The sequence below is a fragment of the Halichoeres trimaculatus genome, unplaced genomic scaffold (genome assembly GCF_033239565.1).
Source record: "Halichoeres trimaculatus isolate MK-OKI-2021-1 unplaced genomic scaffold, fHalTri1.1 fHalTri1_scaffold_2, whole genome shotgun sequence".
NCBI lineage: Eukaryota > Metazoa > Chordata > Actinopteri > Labriformes > Labridae > Halichoeres > Halichoeres trimaculatus.
Window position 1 is genome coordinate 1,452,546 of NW_027437180.1, and position 26,455 is coordinate 1,479,000.

The 26,455-nt window shown below is 41.8% G+C and overlaps 1 protein-coding gene across 9 annotated transcripts in view; it reads right to left on the reverse strand.

The window, feature by feature from the left end:
* The window catches only part of tenm3 (teneurin transmembrane protein 3), a 498,200-nt gene that overhangs the window by 35,227 nt on the left and 436,518 nt on the right, over positions 1–26,455 (reverse strand). For 6 of the 9 annotated variants that reach the window (XM_074697994.1, XM_074697986.1, XM_074698038.1 and 3 more), the window contains 13 exons: positions 23,470–23,541; positions 20,979–21,156; positions 20,388–20,408; positions 10,061–10,185; positions 9,724–9,831; positions 6,499–6,653; positions 5,557–5,658; positions 4,302–4,475; positions 2,568–2,627; positions 2,095–2,257; positions 1,798–1,936; positions 1,425–1,530; positions 1,143–1,285 (listed from right to left, as the gene is read on the reverse strand). In XM_074697994.1, coding sequence (XP_074554095.1) covers positions 1,143–1,285; positions 1,425–1,530; positions 1,798–1,936; positions 2,095–2,257; positions 2,568–2,627; positions 4,302–4,475; positions 5,557–5,658; positions 6,499–6,653; positions 9,724–9,831; positions 10,061–10,185; positions 20,388–20,408; positions 20,979–21,156; positions 23,470–23,541 — 1,546 coding nt within the window. The remainder of the gene's footprint in view (positions 1–1,142; positions 1,286–1,424; positions 1,531–1,797; positions 1,937–2,094; positions 2,258–2,567; positions 2,628–4,301; positions 4,476–5,556; positions 5,659–6,498; positions 6,654–9,723; positions 9,832–10,060; positions 10,186–20,387; positions 20,409–20,978; positions 21,157–23,469; positions 23,542–26,455) is intronic. The other 3 variants (XM_074698004.1, XM_074698047.1, XM_074698025.1) reach the window with 1 other exon arrangement.

Here is a 26,455-nt window from a genome sequence, read left to right on the forward strand (position 1 = left end):
CCTCCGCACAAATGGCAGAGAGGGAGGAGAAAAGCCATGGGTGGGTTTAACACAGCCGAGCGCTGTTTTCACCAATCAAATGAGCGCCTCTCCTCGCCTTTAAATGCCCTGCGGCCGAGGCGCAGCGTCTGATTGGTCTGAGTGATCCCCAGCATCGCGAAAAGTGTGCTGGAAAGACCCTGTAGCGGAGACGGTCAGAGCCGCTGTCCCTACAGCAGGAGAATGGACAGCGGGGGGCATCTGAGGACACGGAGCGCGTCAGCGTGTGGGCCAGCTCCCGGGACAGATGTAATCTGTTCCTTTGTCATTAATAGGAGTACAAAATGAAGAGACAGTTACACAGCTGGCTTATCCATTCAGAATACTTTGATCCACTTGCACTCCTGGTTTGTCATCGCCAAATAGCAGAACCTTTGGTGATATACTGTATACTCTCCAGGTGTCTCCGCCTCATCCTCCTTACAATAATGTACTCCATCTTTTTAGATCACGTTAAAAATAAAGACTAAAACAGAGAAATAAGGGAAATCACAGGTAAATCCAGAGTGACATACATTTATTTTGTCTCTTTTTTTTTGTCTTTTCTCTCCCTCTTTTCTTTGAAGTAGAACTTTCCATTATGACAAAAGGTATTAATCTGACATCAGATGTGACGGGACAGTTAATATAGATACAAATGTATATGTTGGTTCAGACGTTTACATTAAATAGTGATTGCTGTGATTGTTTATTGCATTAAAATGTGCCTGACACTCTGTAAACCTGCCTCTGAGGCTTTGTTGACATGCATCTGTCACCAAACTACAGCTGTCGAGGGTGCACTCCGCCTTGCGCCGAAAATAGACCAGGTTGGAGCTGGCGAGCTTTCAGCGCTCTTTCTGCACTGGTTTTGGCACGAAATTGTCACTGCGCCAACATGAATCTGCCGACACCTCCCCCTGGTGCGCCGTCAACTCCCCTTGGCACCGTCACACCCATCTCTGCGCAGACGGTCTACCAAATTGTCAAATTGGCAGCGCATGGCGGTACGCCGCACAAAATAAACACTGCGCGGGGTGCGCCAGGCTTGCGCCCCCTGCGCTGCGCTACGAAATTAGAGCCCACGGTCTCATTGGACACACACACACACACACTGCACTCACTCGTAGAACGTGGTCCAGCCAATTTGGATGCTCTTGGTGGCCAGTAGACCGCTGTTTCCATGGTAACTGAACAGGACCAGTTCTTGACCCTGAGCAGTCAGACTCTTCAGACCACCGTTAGTCCCTATGGTTAGCCAGATGACCTGCAGACACACACACACACACACACACACACACACACACACACACACACACACACACACACAGAAAAAAATAGTTATCTTTTTTTAATACATTCTGTGTGTAAAAGGTTGAAGTCCTGATGGATGGCTGCAGACTCACCTGGTTGTCAGGGGCGACCACACGCACAGGCATCCTGTTGGTGTCTCTACGGATACGAAGGGTGTTCCCGCTGCTGTCTGTCACCGCAGTAACGTCCTCCTCGTTGCTGTGAGTGATGGAGAGGTGAGAGGAAAATGACAAATTGAAAATTAACTTCAGCTTAAAGGGAACAAGAAGAATAGAGAGCTCAGAGTGTGTGTGTGTGTGTGTGTGTGTGTGTGTGTGTGTGTGTGTGTGTGTGTGTGTGTGTGTGTGTGTGTGTTTGTAAAGAATGCATCTGTTTGTTCTCACACCACACACACACACACACACACACACACACACACACACACACACACACACACACACACACACACACACACACTACACCAACCTGTAGCTGAAGTTGTATTTGTAGTCTCCAGTGACCAGAGACATGGTGAACTGATGAGTCCCATTCAGGTCAAACACGTAGAGCTCCTGAGAGGCTGGTGACGCCACCTCATACGAGCTTGGACCAGACGCCAGAGAGCCTGAAGACACACCAATGAATCAGAGACAAACAGAGACAGAGGAAGACACAGGGGGAGAAACACAGATGCAGAGAAAGGGACAGATTATTTACTTCTCTTATTCTGTTTCCCTTAAAAACAAGAGTTAAAAAATCTTTTATCGTGCAGTCGTTACTCACCGGTAGGGGGCTGGTTACGTCGTATTGCTCGTATCCGAATGTTTCCCAGATCGGCGACATATAGTGTACCATCTGGAGACACCACCAGGGAGGATGGGCAGTTGAGCCGGGCGTCTTTGGCGTAGCCGTCTCCAGTTTGGTAGCAGTCACAGTTGGCATCGTTCTGCAGAACAGGAGAAGTTTTTTTCAGGACGTGGCTAAAATTATCATCCCATTAAATTATCTGAGACACTTAAACTCTGTAGGACACTTTTTTTATCCAGTTAGTCCAGAGAAAAGGTAATGAATCAGCATTTACAAATCCCTTCTTGCTCTTCAACTCCAGTATTCCATCAAAAATGATCTCACACATGCCCAAATGATGTCAGCAACATTTCATATACATGGAGACAATGTGGAATTCTAAAAGTTTGGAGAACAACAAAATGTTGAGGACTGAAATTGCTCTGTGCCCAGCAGCCGTGGTGCAGTACCTTGCAGTCACAGTCGGAGGGCGCTCCTGCTAGATGTGTTATTTCTCCATCAGTAGAGACCTGAGATGGACAAAGCAGAGAAACAGAAGTGAAAATGAATGATGAATCAGTGTCTTCACCAAGGCTTGACATTAATACCCAGCAACCTGCCCAATACAGTGTTTAGTGTCTGATAACTAGATTTAAAAGTTCACTTATGTCCTTTTTGCTCTCCATTGTGAACTATTTTTTCAGGATTTTAGTCACAAACTAGCTTTAAAGCTCTTTTTCAAGTGAAGACATTGATCTGATGGAGCTCATTCACACTGCACCAGTCTAATTGCAACCCTCACAGTAGCGCAGGGGAGGGGCAGAGAGGGGTGCACGTGGATAAGAGAAAGTGAAACTTAACTGTATTCTCAGATATGAGGAGCTGTAGATTAATTTTTAAACCCTGTAATATACAAACACTTATGAAAGTTATTTGTAAAAAGTTCAATGGAAATATTGTAAACAAACCAAAACATTTTGAATAAATGTGACTTAAAGTCTAGTTTGACTTACGTTTGTTGTTTTCCTCTTCATGAGGCATTTTTTGACTGATAAGACTTAAAAAAACATGTGATCATACTACAGAGTGATTTAAGGTCTTTGCACACAAGTCTGTTTTTATCGTATGAAACTAACACACGTTAAAAAATAAACTTGATCCCATGTAGGCTACTTGCAACAATCACAATTTCACATTTTATGACATATTTTCTCATCACATTCAGGGCGATGTTTAGATGATGGATGAAGACTTGTGTGTGACGGTGTGTGTGCCTCTGCCTGTGTGTGTGCACGCCGCGCATACCTTAAACATACTGACATCTGCTGCTTAGGATCAATTGCTTGATGTTTCTATTTTTCTCAGTGTTTAGATGATGAAGTCTTGTGTACATGTGTGTGCCTGTGTGTGTGCCTGTGCGTGCATACCACAAACATACTGACAGCTGATGCTCAGGATCAATTGTTTGATGATTCCATTTTCCCATACTGAAAATTTTTTCAAGTAATACAAAAATAAACGCATCGTATTCAGTGTGTAAGGTGTCTGTGTGTGACATTTTTTCGGATTGTGATCCAAAAAAGACTCAGTGTGCAAAGACACACTGACAAATGACTGTTGTAAATAACTAGCGCAGACTTGCTAGGTTTTGTCTTCAGTTTAGTTTTTTTTTTTATCTATTAATCCTCTAACTTCACCACTTTCATAACATGCAATAACTTCTCTTTTTATTACTTTGTGGAGGACAGCTTTACACACAACCTGATCAGAGCTGAATACCTGACAATGACCAGCGGTGTTAAACATTTATGTAGTCTTGATTTGAGTGTGCACAGGGGTCATTTACATTTAAAAATGTAAAGGTTGGGACTGAGCCGCATGTAATCATATGAAACATAATTATCCAACATTGAAAACGTGGTGAGTGAAATGCTGAATGTCTAGTAACTCTGGGAAAACTGGCTGGTGAGCAAAAAAGTTAATGTCAAGCCCTGATCATTACTATAAGAGAAAAGACACAAAGAGCTTTGAAGATGATTCATTTCAGCTCTGAGTCTGTGTATCAGGATCAGACCTGACCTTGGATCTCATCAATGCTTTTCATTTACCCGCCGAGCATTCCTTACTAATGTCAGTCCTCTGGATGATGACATTCTTGACTGAAGAACAGATAACTGATGATAAGAATACACAGAGGAGGTTACCTGTCGAATGCGATGAAGTTTCTTCTCATCTGTCTCTGCGATGTACAGGACGCCGCTGTACGACAAGGCGATGGCTGTTGCGCCTTCCAGCATTGTCTGCACTGCTCTCTTCCCCATTGTGTACTCAATACCAGGTACCTGACAGTGCATGGGCCGACCTGCCACGATGCGCACCTGAGAGAGGGTCAGATAGCCATATCATATACTTATACATATACTTATACATCATCATATACTTTCCGTTGCTAGGCGCTACCCAAGTAGCTGCCTGTTGCAGCAGCTCTCTCGTCTTTGTACGTTTCTTGTAATTTTTTTTGTCTCTTTTTCGTAATCTTTGTATTTGGATTGGATCATCACTTTGTATGGTTCGTTGTCGGTCACGGACACCAAATGTTTTGTGGCTTCGGCGGTATTTTTTACTACTTTTCTCCTGTGTTTGTCTGGAGATCCTACATGTAACCATGGCTGCATTGTTTACATGCAAAATTAGCTGTTAGCAGCCTGTAGCATGTCAATGCTAACTAGTGTAGGGCTTGATGATTTCCCTCGAGCTGAGGAAGAGGAGGTGAGGACGACGTGCTGGTTCTCGGATGTGAGCTGGGAGGTGACAACGTGGACCTGTCCTTCCATCCATCGTTGTTGGGAACGTGGGATCTAGCTCCGGTGGGATGGACGAGCTAGCTGTGCTAACCCAGCGGCATCATGCTGTTCACGGACGTGGCTGACGGAGCTGACATCGGACGCCGCGACACATCGGAGGAGCTTCGCCTGCTGTGAGCAGACAGGATCCAGGAGACAGAGACTGAACAGACTTCTGGGGAGGCTCAGTCCTGGACCCTGTGGAGGTGGAGACTGGCTGGGCTGGAGAGTGGTGGACGAGTGGTGGACGGGATGTCGTCATCTAATTTCTTATGGACTTTTTTTGCACTTTCTATACTCTTTCTTACTTTTGTTTTCTTAAATGCTGCGGTGACTCCTGAATTTCCCCTCGGGGATAAATAAAGTATTTTCTATTCTATTCTATTCTATTCATTGGTCCTCTTTAACAAAGCTGTCTGCATGCTCACAGCAGAAACACAGCACACCTCACTCCAGGAATTAGACATGGGCAGACCTTCATTTTCTCTGCACACATCATGAGTTCGTTGAAATGGTGACAGCCCAGGGGAAGAACGATTATATGTCTAAAAAGTCTGATAAACTTTATCAACAAAGAAAAATCAATCAGAATGAACGAGTAAGTAAAAAAAGAGACCTGTCTGTTTTCGGTGATCTGCAGCACCACATTATTGTCCAGCACGTAGATGGAGTTGTCCATGGGGTTGATGGCGAGGTCTGTGGGCCACTCTAACCGTACCTGGTCAGCAGAGACAAAAGAGGAAGAGACACCTTCACCCACACGTTTGTCTGACTCCTCAGCTCAAGGGACACTTTTTATCCAAATCTAGAAATACTTTCACTTCTTTCACTTCATTCAGCCAAACTTGTTGTTGTGAGGAAGCTCTGAACCTGACAGAGCCCTGGGCCTCAGCACAAAACTTCTCCTGACCTCTGAGGTGACACAGCTCAGAGGTCAGAGATCAGCTGCCCCAATGGACAGCAGAGAGAGGAGGAGAGCTTTCATGGTGGGTTTGAGCTGACCATCTGCCTCTTTCTGCTGCAGTGGAAACAGACGGCGTGGACAAAACAGTTTTTTTTTTTTTTAAAGTGTTTGTTAAGTGAAAGAGAGCATCTACGCCTCCATTATTCAGCCTTTTCTTCCAGTTCATATTGTGAAGATCAATTTGTAAGCACATTTTGGACTGTTACTTATGTATAAAAAATATAAATAATATAAAAATACAGTCTTACAAACCCAGATCAACTTGTTTCAGTGCCCAAACCCTACAACTGGGCAAAATATCAATTTGTAAATTATTTCAAGTTTTTTGTTGCAGCCAATTTAAAAGATTTTTTTTTTCTTGCCACGCTATTGTACACCTTTAATGTGCACACAGAAACAACATGGCTACCACTTACAAGACCAAGAAGTTTGTTCACACACATACACACACACACAGACACACACACACACACACACACACACACACACACACACACACACACACACACACACACACAGACACAGACACACACACACACACACACACACACACACACACACACACACACATATATATATATTAAAGATCACTACCTGTCGTATGTGCATGCTGGTATCGCAGGTCAAAGGTCGTGCAGATGTCAGGTCGTTGCTGCCCAGCACGGTGGATATGATTCCGTTACGGTCAACCTTCCTGATCATTGTCCCGTCCACAAAGTAGATCAGACCGTTTCTGTCCACTGCAATCCCTGAGACAGAAACACAACAGGTTAGACAACGGTTTGTTAAGAAGAGTTACTGCAATAGAGAATCACGAATCAGTAGCCAAAAGCAAAACACAACTAAAAATAAAGGTGCAAACATTTATTGGGTCTAAGATGAATTTTTCATGCAATGTGGCCTTGATTCATGAAAACACACATGCTAAGTGTTATGAATGTTACTGGGAAGAAGAAGTTCTGCAAACAAGCCATTATTGTGAGACATTGGATGTTGTGTTTGTGGTAATTTGTGGTGAGTAGTTGAGATTTAATAACTTATGCGCTGTCGTGATGCTAACTGCTGCATCTGCATTTCAGCACAGGGGGTGTTCCAACTCCTCCTGCAGTGTTACATGATGTTGTATGACCTTGCACGCCCTATATGAAAGATACATTCCTAATTCTGTGATTGAAACATCAGCTGACTTGACTCTTTATTCCCCTCTAGCAGTAAAAACATTTATGGCTTCAACAGAGTAAAGAGTTTGTTGGTCCGATGCTAACACTGCAGACAGCTGCCCCTGCAGAGCTTCAGTGCCCCGCTGTGTCTCTGTCACTTTTGTTCTGTAATGTTTTCTTAACATAAAACTAATGAGTCAGCACTGCCTGAACTTCTTTCAGGAGCTTTAAGATTGCCTATTTCTGCTTGGTGTAGCTTCTCTTTATCTGTCTACACAATGTACAACCTGAGTTTAAATCCTGTTGCATGGAGTCAGCACCAGTAACATCTGGATTATGAGCATGCATCAAATGTGAACCACAAGATAAATGCAAAGTTTAATTTATCAATCTGCAAAGAAAAATCCTGAGGGTTCCCTGAGATAAACAAAGCATGAAGTGCTAACCAATTCATAACTTGGATTCAAAGTGCCAGAAGTAGAGTTTGCAGGATTTTAAGAAAATATAAAATATCAACTTTTACAGGAATGATCTTGCTCAATTGTTTCCCCTGGGCCTCTATACACGTGTCAGTGTCTGTGTCTGCCTCAACCTCCTCCTCTGCCTGGATGTTGATGTTTTGGTTGTGTCAGGGCCGTTTCTGGGCAGAGAGTACACATGGTTATATCAGCCAATCACAGCATACCCAGTGCACAAGTGACTTTTGTGTATCGATGATAGTGGGTGGAGGAAGCTAATCTGAGCAGTGGACGTATCACATGGGAAGGAGAAACAACCAAAGTGAAACAAAACTCCAAACAGCTAAAGCTTTTCCCCAAACTAAAGTGAAGCTTGGCCTCGACTTTTGCTCACTTTTAGGAACTTGGAGAGCAGCACGTTCCCGTGCTGAAGAGCAACGCGAGTTAGCTTTGTGCTAATCAGGTATGTGTCAAATATCTGTGATTAGCTTGTGCTAACATGCCAAGTCAGGTGCACATCTCTTGAGTCTCTCCCACATAGAGGCATTATGCTACAGGTGGTTGCTGGGCTAGTGAGTGTGTTCACGTAGTCATGGTTGGAGGCTGTGGGTGTGAGCTGCCGCTGGCACTGATCCAAGGAGGAGGAGCCCAGTTTGAGTGTTGTGTTAACTGACAGGTAATGAAAATTCCTGCAGATCCTACCTTTAAGTACAAAAAGATTGAGTTAATAGGTGAAAGTGAAGGTAAGGTGAAGTTACAACTCATGTCACACAAGGTGTAAATTCACTTTCACACAAATATAAGAACTAAGCTGCCCCAAATTTATGCACCAAAACTAGACCATGCCCCGGTTACTTCTGGGTTGGGTTTCTCTAGTTCTCTTTAGGCCAGTGGTCCCCAAACTATGGCCCGGGGGCCGGATACGGCCCACCTCCACATTTTGCCCGGCCCCCTGAACAATTCCAGAGGAGCATTATGATTTTTTTTTCTGTTTGGCTACCTAATCGAGACTTACACATGCAAAGAACGTAACTTTCTATACCACCCTTCTGCAGTTTGTGCCCTATCTGAAACCCCTCCCTTAAAAAAAATCCTGTCATACAACCATACTGGTAGTGAAATGTATTGTGCTGGTAGGTGTTGTATCACTTAGTTTGGTTTCTTAGTCTGCTTGCTTTCTGGTTTTCACAGTAAAGTTAATGAGAGAGAGCTGCAAAGAGTGGTGTCTACAAGAAATGTAATATTTCATGGTCTTTTTTTCTGTGAAAAACCTGAAAAGGGTTATTTAGTTATTATTTATTTCATAAATGGTGTTATATATTTCATTAATAGTGTTATTGTTTATTTTCAGTTTTTTTTTTCCTGTCAAGATCCCAGCAAGGGTTGTTAATATTTGGTTATGCGTGGATTTCTAGGAAACAATAAATATTTACGTTTGCACACCTCTGCGATTGTCACACGTTTTGTTTTTACAAACTGACCCTGGCCCCCCATCAGAGAAGGGAAAAATTGTTTGGCCCTGATGGGAAAAAGTTTGGGGACCCCTGCTTTAGGCTTATCTGATAAGTCTACAAGACTCATTAGCTGGTCCAGATCGTTGCTGCTCAAGTTGTGCTCCATCATTTCTTAAGCTCATAGTGCCCTGACTCTTCTCTGTGCTCCCAGCATGCAGCCTCCTTGTTGCACCTTCAGTCAATTAAAGTGGTCCAGGAGGTGGAACCTTCAGTTGTCAGGCTCTTCAACTTCCAGCAGGCTTCTAGTTAGAGTTTGAGCAGCTCAGGCTCAGCTCAGGCTCTAGGTTTGGCTGTTTTAAGGTTCTGGTAGAGCACAGGTAGAAAAGACCCTCCTGTGGGGGCCTGAGTTGCTTTGTGGGGTTCTCTGTCGACAGCTCTGGTAATATATTGTCCATTTGCTTGTTTGCAACAGGGTAGAAGTAGTATGACAGAGTACAGATGACTCTCCAGATAAAACGACCAAATGTCGTGGACCAAATGTGTGTGTGCTGACCAGTTTCCACCAAGAGGTTTGGACCAGTACAGGCCAAGATCTTAGTCTGTTTGAGGTCAAACTTCGTACACCTAAACTTAGACTTGGCAGCCCCCCTTGGTGGCTGTTGTCATGAAACAGGCCCAAAAAATACAGGCTGTGTGTGTGTGTGTGTATGTGTATGTGTTTTTGTAACTGTATGAGTGTATGTGTACCTTTAGGTCCCAGTAGCTGTGCTTCTGTAGCTTTCCTTCCATCCCCACATCGAGCCTCATCAAACGGAGGACACTGTTCACCCATACCGGCCACCACTTCTCCATTACCTGGACACACACACACGCACACACACACACACACACACACACACACACACACACACACACACACACACACACACACACACACACACACACACACACACACACACACACACACACACACACACACACACACACACATCCCATGAGTTATTGAATTGAACTGCATTTCAATCAAACAAATGAAGGTAACATGTACTGTTGTCGTCTGCAGCGTTAAACAGACTGTGCCTACTGATGAGGTCTTTGGCCCCGCTGAGCATCTTGGGTCTGTAGATCCGGCGTGAGTTTGTGTCAGACACATAAAGCTGTCCGGTCACGGGGTCGGTGGCAAGATAATAGCGATGAGCTGGATTATTGCTGTGTATAGAGAGAGAGGCATTAACTTTTAAAGAAGAGAACACTCAGGCATGTCCATTAATATTTCAGACTTCCTATGTTTTAACAAACTTAAGGGACTGAATGATTCATAACTAACAGTACAGAGACCTTTGTGCAGATTTCAGCAGGTAAGTAGCAGGTAAACAGGCTGTTATGGCTCCATTGTTAACTTGCTCAGCCCATTGATCAAATCTTTCATTTCCCCTCCTAACTACCAGCTTTTTCTGGTCTACCATCCCTTTCCCTGTTTGTTATTTGGCTTTAGTGTCATATAAAGTTAGCCTGTCTCTCACACAACACAATTTCACAAATAACTGTGGAAATGAGACAACAGTAATGGCTGCTTTTTTTGTGTGTGTTTCATTACTGTTCATGTCTCTGGGGTCTGGTGGATTTGAAGAAAATGATAGGACAGATGTTTCAGGCTTAGGCGGTCTGCCTTAACAAACAGGTCTATCTTTGGAGGGATCCTTTTTGTAGTGATGTCAGACACTAAGAATAACAAACTGATCGTGTCAGAGACAAAAAATGAATTTTTAAGGGGACACCTCTCGATCAAGATATAGATTGTGTTGCAGTAGTTATGTCCTCCTTCTTGCAGCAGAATGAAGTGTACCGCTGTAAGTCAAGAACATTTTGATCTCAAAAAGTGAAAAACTAACCCCTGTCAGGTTTTCTCTCTGTCATGACCTCTCACAACAGCAAGGCCTCTCATAACGCCCCATCACTGCTGAGGTTGGACGAAGTTAGAAAGACATTTTGAATTTCTCTAAAGACACTGAGGGTTATGGAACAAAAAAGTCCAGAGGTAGACCTAAAACCATTTCACCAGAGCTGAGCCGAAGGATCTGACTGACTGTCCTGGCCCCGAATGAAGGCTGTTACTGGAGCCAACGACAGCCCAATAACCATTAGACTCCATCTGAAAGAAGAGCTTTAAGAACAAAACACGTCTTCAGAGGCCTCGTCTCCTTCAATGCCACAAACTTCCTGTTTGGACTTTTCCAGAGAGCAGCAAACATGGGACACTGAAAGGTGAAGAAAGTTTGAACCTTGACGGTCCTGATGGCTTCAGCGTTACTGGCATGGAGGAGATCAAACTGAAGAAGTTTTCATGGCCGCAGTGGAAGGGGCGCCATCATGATGTGGAGCTTTTTCCTTCAATGGAACAATGGCGCTTCAGGCTGGTCGGGGCGTCAAACGGCGGCTGGCTATGTGGAGATGTTGAGGGGCCCTCCTTCGTGACTGAGAGCCCTCAAAGGGCCCTGTCTGTGTGGCAATGACTAGTGACTGGGTTTTTCACCAGGACAACTCTGCACTTCACAATGGGCGTCTGACAAAGGGCTTCTTCCAGAGGAGTGAGCTCACTCATCCTGCATGTTCCCCTGATCTAAATCACTCTGAGAGCATTTGGGGATGGATGGAGAGGGACGTTTACAGAAATGGACATCAGGTCGAGACAGTGGATGATCCTCCATGAAGACATCTTCACCACTTGAAGCAACATTCCCACAGCCTCCTGGAAACACTCACGTCAAGCATGCTGAAACTAATTTTTGATGGTGGGGCCCTTTACAACTGGGTCTTTTCTTTAAACTTTTAGTTCTCTTTGGGGTCTTTTGTAACCTGACACGCCAGACGAACAGTTTCATATATCCGCCACTTTATTTCACTAGTCCATCTGGGTAGCAGCTCTTCCGATTTGTTTTCAGAGGAGGGACTTAAAAAAAATCTGCAGCTGTTGATTGGACGACTGTTCTGATTAACACACTCCCCACCGACCAATCCACATCAAGCACATTAAGTATGACGTAGCTTATGTGAGCCGATGCTTCTAAGAAACAATAGATGAACAACTACTGAATCACGAGAAACAGCTGTAAAAAAGGCGTTAGACGACATCTTCCGTTTTTATAAATTTAACTTAAGACTCAAAGGAACGCTGACAAGTACAAAAGTCTGCTGACGTCACATCTGCTCCTACAGCTCCCGCCTCTCTTCCCTGATTGGGCTGGTTAGAATTTAGCCAAGTGCAATCATTGGCCATTGGAGCCTGGCAAGATGGACCTGCAGGAGTTCAGAAACTGAATCAGGCAGGTCCGTCTGCTCTGCAAGGTTAGGTCTTTTGGGCTGTATCCAAACCTTTGATCAGCTGTTGAAAAGCTTGTTAGATTTTTAATAAATCCCCTTTTTTCCCAATTTGCTCTGTCTACATCCGGCTTACCATACACATGTGCCATATGTGGATTATTGTTATTTTTGTTCTGATCTTAACATTTTGTTCAAGATCATGTTTTGACAATTCTCTTTTTTCCACCCAGATGTCATTTAGACCCCAAGTTATGTGAAAGACAGGGTACAAGTTTTAAAATAAATTTCCCCACGAGCAACTTTTGTGAAAATATTTTAAAACTGACACTGGAATCATCATCATCAAGCTTCTGGTGATACTCTGAGAGGGAGGTGGAGAAGAGCTGATGATAATGAAGGAGTAATGAACAAAAAGAAGGTTGATGAGGTGAAAGGCAAGATAGTGGTGTTAATTTACTGCCAGAGGAGCACCTGAGTGTGAGACACAGCGTGTGTGTGTGTGTGTGTGTGTGTGCGAGAGAGAGAGAGTGCAAGTTTGCATCTATTTTTGTGTTTCAGCTCTTTTTTCTCCAGGATTCAGGTGTGATGTGTTGGTAATAAAAGTCTATCTCTCTCTCTCTGTCTGTCTGTCCGTCTGAGAGCTCTGTGGGCACCATCACTCTCCGTGACATACTGTTAATGATGTCTGCCACACTGTCATGGAAGAGTTCATTACACATGCACACACATACTACCACACACTGACATTCGGCTCCAGTGCCATATTTAGACATGCTCCGCCCACAGCCGCAAGTCTTGGTGGTTACTCATCTTCAGACAATCACACGCTGATTAAAACTAAAAACAGGCTGTGCTCTGTGCCTTTGTTTGGCTTATTTATTTGAGGCTAAAAAACATATTTATTTATTTATTTTTTTTTAACATGAAAAAGTGACAGATGACTCCGCTCTCTTCGGCTGAGTTCTAAAGTACCCACATTAAAGGTGTAAAAACCGTCTCAAAGGTAAAGACAAGAATTTAGCAGTGTGCTGAGTCCTGGGTTGGTGTGAATGTAATGTGATGTGGTAGATGGGTAATTACTGCTGTTTTCATCTCACTTACTGGGCTCAGAGCCAGTTACCTCACAAGAAATCAAAGTTAAACTTTTGCCTTTTACTGAAGTAACGTTAGCTTTAGTACATAGCCTCCAATGTTAGCTGGTTTACAAAAATGCCTGTCTGAAATCTCCAAAATTGACGTACAGTCTACAACTCAGCAGTCAAATCATGAAGAACGATGGATGCACAATAGGGCAGCAAGATTCTAGCAAAATGTAAATCACAATTTTTTTTCCCCTTCTTTTTTGCTTCAAACTGAGACCACGATTCTCTGGCACCAATTTTTACAGGTTTTTTTTTTTTTTTTTTTACATGGAGAACAACCAAGACCAATCGGCCACCTGTGTTCCATTTTGTTATATGTTATCTCTTACTTTTTGTTATATATTACTGATTGAAGTACACCATATAGTGTCTTGAAGAGGTTATAGCTATTGGTTTGAACTGTTTGGAACCTTGCCGTGAAGCCAGCAATGAGCCAGCAGTAACTTTTCTTCCATCTTCCTGTTTGTAGAAACATTTGCGTAAGTTTGATATGTTTGTATGTACCATGCCTCCTTGTGGTTTATAACAAACTGAAAATCTCTGACCCACCATTGTGAGTTGTGCTCCCACTTTTATCTGTAAGGCAGTTCTTGGTCTGCTGCCCCACTAATTATTCACTTTTTATCATGCAGAGAAGTACCGGACAGCACTCTCTGCGTTCTTAAGACCTCATTACACTCTCTGTCCCAAACGCTCTGCCCCCTTATCTTGGAACCAGTTGCAAAACGACTAAAGGTTTTAAGTCTGAAATGAAAGAGATGGGGGCAGGTTCTATAAGATGTCAGTGTTTTAGCTTTTAGGTTGTTTGAACAGCTGTTTCCTAATATGTGGTTGTAATCCATTATCTTGTGTTTTATTGACTGTTGCATATTGCGTTGTTTTTTTCTTTGCGCTTCCTGTCTGTGACTTTGTTATTACTGCTGCCTGTCTTGGCCAGGTCTCCCTTGAAAAAGAGGTTTTTAATCTCGATGGGACCAACCTGTTAAATAAAGGTTAGATAACAAATTTAAAAAAAATTGTGATGAAAGATGAAATTCTGGTCTAAAACCAAAGTTATACTGACGTATGCTAATTGCTAGCATATCAATGCAATTTCCCCTTATACATTAGCATCAAGCTAGTGCTATTGTTTTTGTACTACATGGAAATGTATATCATGTTGAATGTATTGAATAGGAAAGTAATGCGCATTTCTTTGAGTTCAGTGCGTCTTGAGTAAATCTTCAAGCAGAAAATATTTATCATCTGCCAAGCTAAGATAGCTGAGGCGAAGAGTGGACGTAAGGTCCGGCTGCTCTGGTGTAAAGTAAAGAATCAATGTGGTAATCATTAAGCATAAAGGCTAATGATGTCGCTCAATAGAGTGAACCATTACTTATCGATTGTGAACAGAAACCAGTTTTAGATTCCCATCTCTTGTCGTTTCAGTAGAGTGAGTGGCACTCAGTCTTTTCTCAGTTAACTGCAGCCGGCAGCAGAATGCTTATGTGTTGTAAAGACTCTTTATCATTGGTTGAAGGAGAAGGCAGCGGTGGTGTGGAATTTGTTCTCAATGCAGCTCATTTTAAAGAAAATGCTCAAGAATCAACCATGTTTAGAAATGAGATCCTGTACGCGTGTGAATCTGGTTCCTGATCTTTAAACTATTTATCATGCAGCCTGTAATGCCACTCTATGTAATACTGCCCCAGTGTGTAATACATTTTTACTTCATTATGTAATAACGCTGTAATTTTTTATAAAAAAAAATCTTGAACACAATATGTAATAAACTTTGCTGCATTATGTAAAATTAGGTCTTACATATTGCATCCCATATTATTTTGTAACAAGTGATGTGTAAGAAGTAGGGGTGTAATGGTACATGTATCAGTGCCGAACCGCTCCATAAGGCCGTTCGGTTCGGTACAGTGCTGTATTCAACGAGTACAGTAAGTTTACTTTAGCCGCTGCACATGGCTCTTTAATATTCATGCGAGTACTCGTCTAGAAGGCGTTTTAATATTCATGAGGAAAGTGGTCTGTGATTCTTGCTTTGCGATCATGTGCATATCATGTGGACGTGACGTTTCAGGGTGAGCCAGTCAGAAGATGAATATCAAAGAGCTTCCGTAGCCACAGGAGCTTGTGTCTGAATTGTGCATCATGGCTGCTTCTAACGACCAACCGGAGCTTGAAGAGCCTCCCCCCTCACTGTATAATGGCAAGTTTTTGGTGAAATAAACATGCTAAACAAGCAAATGGTTTTGTGTTGTTCCATACTGTACCGAAACGTGACCCTAAAACCAAGGTACGTACCAAACCGTGACCAGGATTTTTGTGTAACATTACATCCCTAGTAAGAAGGTGTTATTAAATAACGTGGCATTGCACAGGGCTAGTGCACAATACTGAACATCTGATAACTTACAAATGCGGTAATTCTCATACTCTTTTTGACTCATATTAATACAGATATTTAAACCATCATCATCATACCAAAGGTTTCATCAGCCACCACACTGAAAGGACATCTATCAAGGAGCAACAATTTTTGTTTAATTTATTCAATTATTTTCTTCTGAATTTCTTCACCTCAGGGTGCTCGATGCTTTAAATCTTAACTGTGAAATGATTGAATGAGAGGCTGCTTAAGAGTTTTGCTGCTCTCTTGTGTGCGTTGAGTGTTGTGCTTCAGAACAAGAGTTAATCTTTCCGAGCATGTTCTAAAAACATTTGATTCCCAGCCGAGAGCACTTTCTGGAGTGTGTGTCAGAAACTTACACACATGTAGAGCTGTCAGCTGCAGTGTGAGCAGCTCCCAATAAGTATGTGACAACCATGGAGAAATCATTAGCAGGAGAAAAAAAATCATCATTTTTTCTTGGATTAGTTTGTATGGTACTAATCATGATTATAAGACAACAGCATTACACCTCTGTGAGAGCTTAGCTCTGTCAGGGGTTCTGTCTGCAGTTTAATCAGCTTTAATTTCTGTCTGGATGAGCATATTCTCTTTTTTATGACCGAAGCCCCTGATGTCAGCCAAAAACAAAAGAGCAGAAGGGTTGGTTATTTTCTCTAAATTTTTTTAAGAATGCCATCACAAGGAGCAGTTTTTTGCATGAGGAGCCTTTAAGTTTTTTGATGTATAAAATAAATACACAAATTAGTATTCACTTATTGATTTACATTATATCACATCATAAAAAGTCATCCTGTCTTCTCTGATCAAAGGTTAGGAGTTTGGCTCATTTCATCTCCTGAATGAGAAACACAATCACACTTAGCTGACATCTGCCTTTGAATAGGTCTTTAAATTTTCAAAGTGACAGCTCTGTGAGGAGAAGGAGCTAATTAAATGTTTCACTTCTGTCAGAGTGAAGTGTGAAACCTGTCTGTCTGTTTCCACCTGTCTGCCAGACTCCTGTTAATTAAACACAGAGACATCCTCGTGGTTCAGCCTCGGATAAACGGCACCGCCAGAGCAAAGAAAAGGATGCTCCTGATGCCAACGTCTATTTTAGACTCTGTGTCACACACACACACACACACACACACACACACACACACACACACACACACACACACACACACACACACACACACACACACACACACACACACACACACACACACACACACACACACACACACCAGCCTGAGGATGAGCTTGACATGGCACTCAATCTCCTCAACATGCCAGGACAGATTAAAAGATGTGAATGAGCAGGGAAGATGTGGAAACAAAGGGCAGTGGAGAAAGACAAAAGAAAGACAAATAAGAGGAAGACAAGGAAGAGGAGATGGTGAGTAAATAAAATAGGGAGCAGAAAGGAAAATGTGAAGTGAAGAATGAGGAAAAGAGAGGGAGAATGGACACAGAAGAGGGGAAGTTGGAGAAAAGTATGATTTAAATGTTAAAGGAGTGAAACCTGTGAGATAAAGCAAACATGAAGAAATAGCAGGAGATAGAAAAGGCTCCTGAGAGGAAACGGTGTTTTAATTAAAAAAAGGAATTTAAGTGAAAACTACGAGAGTCAAGAAACTGAATCCAATCAACATAAGTTTGCCGATAGCAGGGAAGCTGCTGGTGTGCTGCTGCTCTGTGTGGGTGAGTGTATTTGTGGGTGTGTTGGAGTAAAAGAAAAAGCAAAAAAAGGGGTGAGCTGAAACAAAAAGACAAAGCTGCAGGTTTAATATTTATTTCACTTTTGATTATAATGAACCTTGGAACTACATATTTACCTTTATGCTGTGGTTACTCATCTTGACATAAATCTGTCATTATTCTTTTATACACATCTAAACATAATGTTACACACTTTATATTTTAAACGTTATTTGAATCTCTTGCTTCTGGACATTTTGGAGCAGTCTGACGCAACAGCTTATTTTAAGAGAAACACAGTTTTATCTTTTTTTTAATTTTATTTTTATCCCTAGTATTAAATAAACTCACATGGGAGGGAGGAATAACCCTTGCCAACACCCTTACTCCCCTCTCCCTCCTGCTCCTCCTCCTCCTCCCCTGTGCCTCTCCTTGCCTGGAGCTGCATCAAGTGATGCCATTCATCTGAGCTGACAACAGAGGATACAGCTCAATTTCATGTTTACACTCATCAAGAAACAGGAGAGGAGGAAAAAACAATGAAAAACTCAAACTAAACTAACTAAACTAAACTAACTCAGAGACTTGCCTCCTTTACTTCAGCTTCTTTAGCATCATGCTGTCTTGCAGAAAGACATAATGCTCCATGAATAAACCAGTAATCCATGTCCTAATTAAGCAGGTTTGTTCCTACACTCACCAGTGTGAGGTCCATCCATCATCTGTCTTATCCCAGATGATGCAACCTGCAACTTTTCTGCATCATTCTTACATCATGTGTGTCAAATCAGCCTGCTATCAGCTCCATCTAGATCACTGTCTCCTTCACACTCTGAAGCCTGGAACCTCCACGGATGGTGAAGTCACTTGAAGGAAATGAATGGCTCCTGAACAGCCACCAAAGACAGGCCAGATAAAATGGTCCCTCAAGTCCCTGACTGCTTTTATATGAGGGGAGTAAATCCTGATTTACTCATTTCTAAGTTCAACTGCTCTCTCAGAAAGGGTGAGTCCCCATCCTACAGATTCATCTGCTGTTGCTGTAATGATGAATGAAAAACCCTCTCATCTCATGACCCCGTTCATGATGCAGGTGTCTCAAATGATGTTCTGACTCTAGAAAAAAGCCTGCCTCAAAAAAATATTCCTTCAGTTGCTTTTGTTTCATGTGTTTGCAGCCTGAAACCGGGGCAGCTTCATCTCCCCTTCTTGTCACAAACATATTCAAGATGGTAGAGTTACAGGAGTTAGTGAATAGTGCCCTCTGCTGTTTTAAAAGGGGTATTCATATTCATTTTGTGGCTCACTGATTAACTGATTAAAGTCCTGGGTGTTACTGATATTCAAGTGTGTAGCGTTTTCTTCTTTCCATTAGATTTCACAGTTACACAGCGCCAACACGTCTAAAGGACATGACTGAAAGGAGCTGCACTCCCGGAGCCTGTTACCTCCCGGATCCATCAAAACAGATCTCTGTGCTTTTAAAAAATAAATAAATTTATTATTATTATTATTATTATTATTATTATTATTATTATTATTACTATTATTATTATTATTAGTAGTAGTAGTAGTAGTAGTAGTAGTAGTAGTATTATAAACATGGTAATAATAATACATTTTATTTGTAAATCACTTATTTTCAAAGAATCTCAAAGTGTTACAGAGTTGATTAAAAGGGGAGCCTATAGTTAGGTAAAAGCTTTTCTAAATAGATAAGTCTTTGGGTCCTGTTTAATAGCGTCTATAGTGCGTGTGGCCCTCAGGTGGTCAGGAAGGGCGTTCCACAGCCTCAGAGCTGTGGCAGAGAAGGTCCGATCACCCATGGTGAACACACATCTTAGTATAATCTTTACTGAACATTATATGGGAGAGGACGTGGTAGTTTGTTAGTTTTCCTGTGATCTTTCTATATGGAAAGTTGCTCTCCTTACTTTTTTTTAAGTACCAAAGCAAGTGTTGTCTTCTTTTGGAGCCAGCAGTGAAAGGTGTAAGTTGAGTGGGCAACCATGACTTTAAATCACTTACATCATTTCAGCACAGAGATCTGCAGATGTGGACGGTTAAACAATGATTTCCTCATCTTTCTGTTGAATTCAAACATCACTCTGTAATATTTCCACTCTCTGTGATTTAAAATGGGCTCATGGACTGACAGTTAGTTTGTAGTTGTGTAGGTTTTTCCATGGGAAACATTTCCTGTTAGAAGCACTTTCTCTCAGCTCTTAAAACATTTAAAAACATTTTAAATTAAATATTAAGAATTTGTTTATGCTGATTAGTCATGTGTTCGTTTAATTGATAAATTTGCTAGAGCTGTGCTTTCTGTGTATGATTTTTTTCTTTATCTGAATTACCTTAATGTGAATAAAAATTATGTTATGTACAGATAACTGAACTTATTCAAAGTGTTACATTTTATTCCCGGCAGTATTAAAAAAAGAGAGAGAAAAAGACAAAAAAAAAAAAAACAAATAAAAAAATAAACAAATAAATAAATAATAAATAAATGAAACAAAACAAAACAAAACAAACAAACAAACAAAAAACCTCCAAATTAAGTGCTGTGCCATTTGTTGTTCAAACTTACACAGTTCACTTAATACCTGGTGCTTACCCCTTCACACACAAATACGGCCCTCCCCTTGTGTTTAAGGTCACAGCCTCATGTACAAATCACGTATCACCTATTTTCTTACAAGAAGTTACACTCAGCGGTTTCAAAGCTCATAAAGATTCTGATGATTGTTTTCATGGATAGGATGGAGAAACCGAAGGATCGAAGGAAAGTGCAAGAAAACGGCTAGGAGCCGAGGAACGAGAAGAAAGTCAGAGGTTGAAAAGGAAAGTAGTCTTACCTATGTCTGAAATCTTTGTTTCTTTATTTCAGAGCAAGCAGAAGAAAGAGGAGAAAACAGTTAGTGGACAGATTAGTTCCTGAAACTACAGAGAGATCAGCAGAGAAGCATCTACAGGCAGGTCAGGTCAGAAGAGATAAAAGCTGTGGTCAAAACTTGGAATGAATCAAGTCAGAAGGAGAAATATTTCAAAATACAAGCACTTCCAGCAGTTTGTTTCTGAAGTCTGACACTAATCCAAGTGTTGCTTTCTAAATTCAGAGTACTAGTGGAGCTTTCACTCTTCCAGCTGCAGACAATATTCAAATGTTCATTACTACCAGTGTTCAGCCCTGCCTTTTTGTTCAAAATACTTTTAACAAGTCCAGAATAACCTGATCCAAGAGGAGATGAGATCTGATGCTAAATCGGTTTTGAAATCCACATTTCAGTCTGAACGTTTTATGGCTCTGAAGCTGAATCTTGATTTTTTTTAAGTGAGACCTTTATCACTGTGACATGAAGAGCTGAATTCTTTGGATTAGGATCTAATCCCCGAACAACAGCAGCAGCAGTCATCCTGCTCCCACACCTCCCTCTCCCTTCTTTTACCTTAGCTCCATCACGCTGGTCACATTCCCAGAGGGGAAAATCCTCCTGATGTAGTTGAAGTCTCCGACAAAGATGCTGCCGTCAGCTCCACAGGCCAGAGCCAGCGGGGCCAGCAGCTTGTTTCCCTCCGCCTGTCCGTTACAGCTGGGGCAGGAAATGCTGCGGCGGCGTCCGTTTCCTGGAAGATGGACAAAGCAGCAGGTTCAAAGCTTTATTCGCTTTATTGAGCCGTTTGTCCAGATTACAGTGCCCCTCAATCTTTCTTACTCGTTGATTCAAACAGCACTTGTTGGCTTTTTTACACATTGTTATGTATAAACCTTCTTTGTCCTAAATATCCATTGGTTGCCCTTTCCTCGTGCATCGGTGGTCACAATAGTGAGGAAGAAGGAATAAACCCCCCAGCCGCACATTTAAGAAAAAACTAGAGTTGTAGTCGAGTCACCATAGCTCCAAGTTGAGTCCTCAGTACCTTGGCCGTCGGTGGCGCAGTTGGAGAATGATCAGAAGGCTGCAGGTTCTCGCCCAGCTCTGGGCGACACATGGCGATGTGTCCTTGGGCAAGACACTTAACCCCTAGTTGCTCCCACTGCTGCGTCAGTGGTGTGTGAATGGGTATGAAAAGGGCGTGACTGTGTTAGAGATACTGATGGATAGCTGTAATAGTAAACATTGGATCCATCAGTGTGTGAATGTGAGAGCGAATGGGTGTGGATGGGTAAGTGTGACCTGTGGTGTACAGCAGCTTTGAGTGGTCCATGACTAGAAAAGCGCTATATAAGCTCAAGTCCAATTACCATTTCCATTTTGGCCCAAGCCAACTTTCTGCGTTTGCAGGGTCTAGCTGTAAAATCTTTAAAGACAAACCCCACAACCCGTGGCACCTCCTTGGACATCTTGCCACTAGTGTTGCCACAGTTGCCTTGAAAAGTAATCTGATTACTCCTTTAAAAAGTAACTTAGTTACTTTCCAGATTACTTGATTTTAAAATTAACTAAGTTAGATTACAAGTTACTCTATACTAGAGGTAGACCAATATATCAGCCGGCCAATATATTGGGCCGATATTTGGACATTTGTCTCTATCGGCCATCAGCCGTATTTTCTTTTAAAAAGCCGATTTTTGATCCATTGTATAAAATGACGCAATTTTTGATCAGGCACAAAAAAGATGAGCACCTCAAACTTGTGGAACCACTTGGATACATTGCATACTTTTGTTCAAATTATATTAATAAGTTTAAAATTATTTTTTGACATTTTAAGAAGAGTGTGAATGTTTACTACTGCTTGTTACATTGTGTGTTTACTCAGACAAAATATTTCATTGTTTTGAAAGCTGAATAAATGTTCAGAGGACTGGACACGACTTGTTGTAATAGATTTCTTTTAGTTGCTCAGAAATTGCCGCGTTTCACAAAAATGTGATAAATATAATTTTATTTAACAATCGGCCTGAATATCAAATTGGAAAAATCGGCTATGCATATCGGCATCGGCTGCCCAAATTTGGAAAGCATCAGCATCGGCATCGGCCCCCAAAAAACCCATATCGGTCGACCTCTACTCTATACGTTACATTCAGCAGCTGCAGACAGCACAAGAATTACTTTCCTTGTAAATTATTACATTTATGAAGGATTCATTCAGTTACTAATTCAATAACTTTTTCTGGGAAAGTAAAAAAATAACTATAACTAATTACTTTTTTAAAGTAATTTAGCTTCATTTTTTTGTCTGTTTTTTTTTTTTTTTTTTTTTTTTAAACACTTTGAGTCTAGTTTGGTCACATTATTCCTAGTGCCCTGGTCAGGAAAGCTAAGTCTAAAAAGTCTGGATGTCATGTTACTCGCTCATCAAAGGATGGATTTATGTTGAACAGAGGGTTCAGGTGATGGAATAGAGTAAAAGTCACAGTCAAAGACCCCGCTCCCTTTTAATCTAAAATGGTTCAGACCTCTTAGTAAAAGCACAGCGTTTGTGCGCAGCCGCTCAGTTGACTGGTTGGAGGCTCCCATCAACTCAGCTGCTACGCACAGTCCAAGTGGAGACAGGGACGCTGCACCAGCCAGACAGCCAGAAAATAGGAGGGAAAAAAGACCAGGCTGAGAGAAGCAAAGGGACGGCAATACGTCACCCAGTTTTTCCCCAAACAAGGTGGGTTTGGTTCATGTGGGAAAGCTCTGAAACATTAGCCTGCTCTTGTTTCCTAACTATGTGGTTTTTAAGATAGCCCACTTTTCTGAGGTAATTTAATTTGAGAGAATTTTATGGTCAAGAATACGAGTTGGCCTTTGACATTGTTTTTTTTAAATTATAGAGAATCCTCCGTTGTATTCAGAGTATTCAGTGCTTCCCGTAACGAGTAACTCGTTATGTAAAATGATAAAAAAACTATCATCAAAATGCACGGTTGTATTTTAACAGCATGGATTTTTATTTTTGCAACACTGGAACATGCATAATGTGATCATGATAAAGGGGACTTACCCATGATGCTGCTGATGACAGGAGGCTGCTGGGACACAAAGATGTTCTCTCCATTACCTTTGTACAAAATACCTGAAGAGAGAAGACAAAACCCAGGGATATGAGAGAAGGGATTGCTGAAAATCTGCTGTTTTCAAAAGTGATTCTTTTAACATCACTGAATACGATCTGTTTGGTGTGATTCTATACGACTTAATGACGTGGAGCTGCAGTCTCCTTTCCTCTGCCCTTTGAGAACAATACGGTGGGGGCTGTGTTGGTGCAGCTCATCCTAACTTTCACTGTATCTTTGTATCACCATGTTGCAGATGTATCACAGGCTCACAGTACTGTGTTCCTGTTGGTTAAGTTTGTCTGTCCCTCAGCAGACAAATCCCAGAGGATCACACAGGATGTGGGTAGGACGGCAGGGATCTGTTTTACCTTTTACATAAATTAAAAGTAGTCCATTGATTTCTCTGCATGTGATGGATCACTGTGTGCGAGTTAAAAGTAGCCTGATGTATGATTCCACTGCATTCATTTTATTTCCATGTGTTAAACTGTTAATAAACTAATAAAACCACTGAAACATTGTTCGCCCTGTTCAGTGTTTGCACCACGTCACAGACTCACAGGTTTTGAAGCCCACACTCTATATATCATGAACTGGGTTAATATAGATGATCCCACAGGACTCCGAGCTACAGCTTCTCTGGGGTGCAGCACAGCTGGTGGTCACTGCTCCTGATGCTCAGGAAAGGTTTAACCACAGAATAAATCAATAAAAGCCCCAGGCTTTTTCACTCAAATTTACATTTCGGCCCTGACATAAAATCACTGAAGGATTTTTATATTGGTGTGTTCCTCTGTGGGTTAAAGGGGTCATGGAGAAGATTATCCAGATTACAGAATGAACCACCACATTTGGGGCTGCTGCTTTTATTATAATGCTCTGGTCTTGATTTCTGAGCTTATACTCCCATTCCTTCCTGGATATGCTCTTTATGTGTGATGGACTGGATCTCTGCTGCATGATAAGCTGACCAACACACCAAAACACATCATTCTTGGCTAATTTGATGTGTTTCTTATCAGACTTGATAACACAAAATGTAAGCCAACAGTGACAGATTTCCAGAACACTAAAAGCAACACAAACAGCTCCTTTATTGTGGTCTGATGAATGAAGACAACTGGGTTTGGAACATTGAAATGCATGTTAACAACTTAGTCAGACTGAGAACAGACTGAGCGGAGCTCTACTGACACACCTAGATAATGCAATTGCTATCAGACAATGGTTGGCAGGCAGGTCTTGGCAGGTCTTGGGTTACCTCAGCATTCAGCTGGAAGAGGACAACAACTCATCAGAGAAGAAAGTCTCCATTGTCTGTCCAAGAAGTCACTAAAAGTTGCCTATATAGTTTGCATCATAAGCGCATTAAGAAGTGTAAAAAACACTTCTTTTACACTTTTGTAAATATGTTTACAACTAATGAACTGCCTTCTGTCGATACTTATTTTTTATGTGTAAATAACAACCCTCCTCTTTTATCTGCGTATTGGTCTGACAAAAAAATCTTGAAGAGATAGATAGTAGATGGTAGAATAGAATAGAATAGAATAGAATAGAAAAGAAAATACACTGTGCACTTTTATTAACATTTTACATCGTTAACTCCAGCTGCTCCTTACAGCTGCACTCAGCTATGAACTAATAATGACCCAAATAATCCAGTTTAATCATGTTTACATCGCTCAGAGGATGCTCTTTCATCTGATCTAAAAATAATAGTAAAAGGACACACACACACAAACCTGATCAGCTGTTATATAGGTTAAAGCACCTGAGATTACACTAGAGGTGAATATTTCTGGATAAATATACACACAGCACGGTGTGATGAAGAGGATGTCAGGTGGGAGGAAGAAGAGGAGAAGAGGGGGGGGGGCTGGGTTGTCTTGTGATGGGGGTTAACGAAAGCAAGTGATGGGAAAATGAACTGGGGAAAAGAGAGAAAGGGATGGACTCGTTCTTCAAAGTGAGATATCAAAGAGGAACCTCCTGCAGAGAGCTGAATTATTCACGGTCTATTCCCCAAACCCTGCAAATCTATCTATCTATCTATCTATCTATCTATCTATCTATCTATCTATCTATCTATCTATCTATCTATCTATCTATCTATCTATCTATCTATCTATCTATCTATCTATCTATCTATGTTTATAATTTGTGAATTAAAACTCAAAGCAGTGGAATAAAATGTATGAGGTTATGTTATATTGTGAATCAGCTATCCTCAAATTTGAACTTTCATGTTCCCCCTCTTTTCCAAGGTGAGGAAAAGACCAATAAACACCAAACATTCATGTTGTAGTTTTCCTGTGCGAATACAGCCAGCTGCTTCACCTCTTTTAACCCTCTGTGTTAGGATTTAATCATCTTTCTGCTTAAATGTCCAAAATGCGTTCAGCGGTTGCAGATGAAGTAAAGATCCTACACATCTCTTTCTAAGCCCCATTCCACAGCAGCACTTCCAGCTGGGATCCTCAGGTGTTCCCAGACCAGATGAGAGATTTAATCCCCGCAGCAGGGGTCCCAGTTGGACATGCTCAGAGGACTTCTTAAGGGAGTTATCCTCATCAAAAGTCTGAACCACCTCAGCCAGAAGCTTAGGATGTTCAGGAGAAGCAGCTCCACCCTGAGCTCCCTCCAGGTATCTCCAAGGCTGGAGAGAGCTCATTCTGGACCAGCTCAGGTAAGAGCTGGTCTGCAGATGGACTGGTAAATGAAAAGCTCTGCCTCCAGGCTGAGCGTGCTCCTCGTCACAGCGGGGTGATTCAAATAGAGCGTGTTGGTAAATTAGGCTGGCCTTTGTTCACTCATCAGGATGTGATCCCAGCTGTAACAACAGGCACAGCAGATGAAACACTGATTTGTGTGTGAGGGAGGACAGCTCTGCTGACCAATGAGGCTCCTCCAGGAAGTTATCAAAATGGA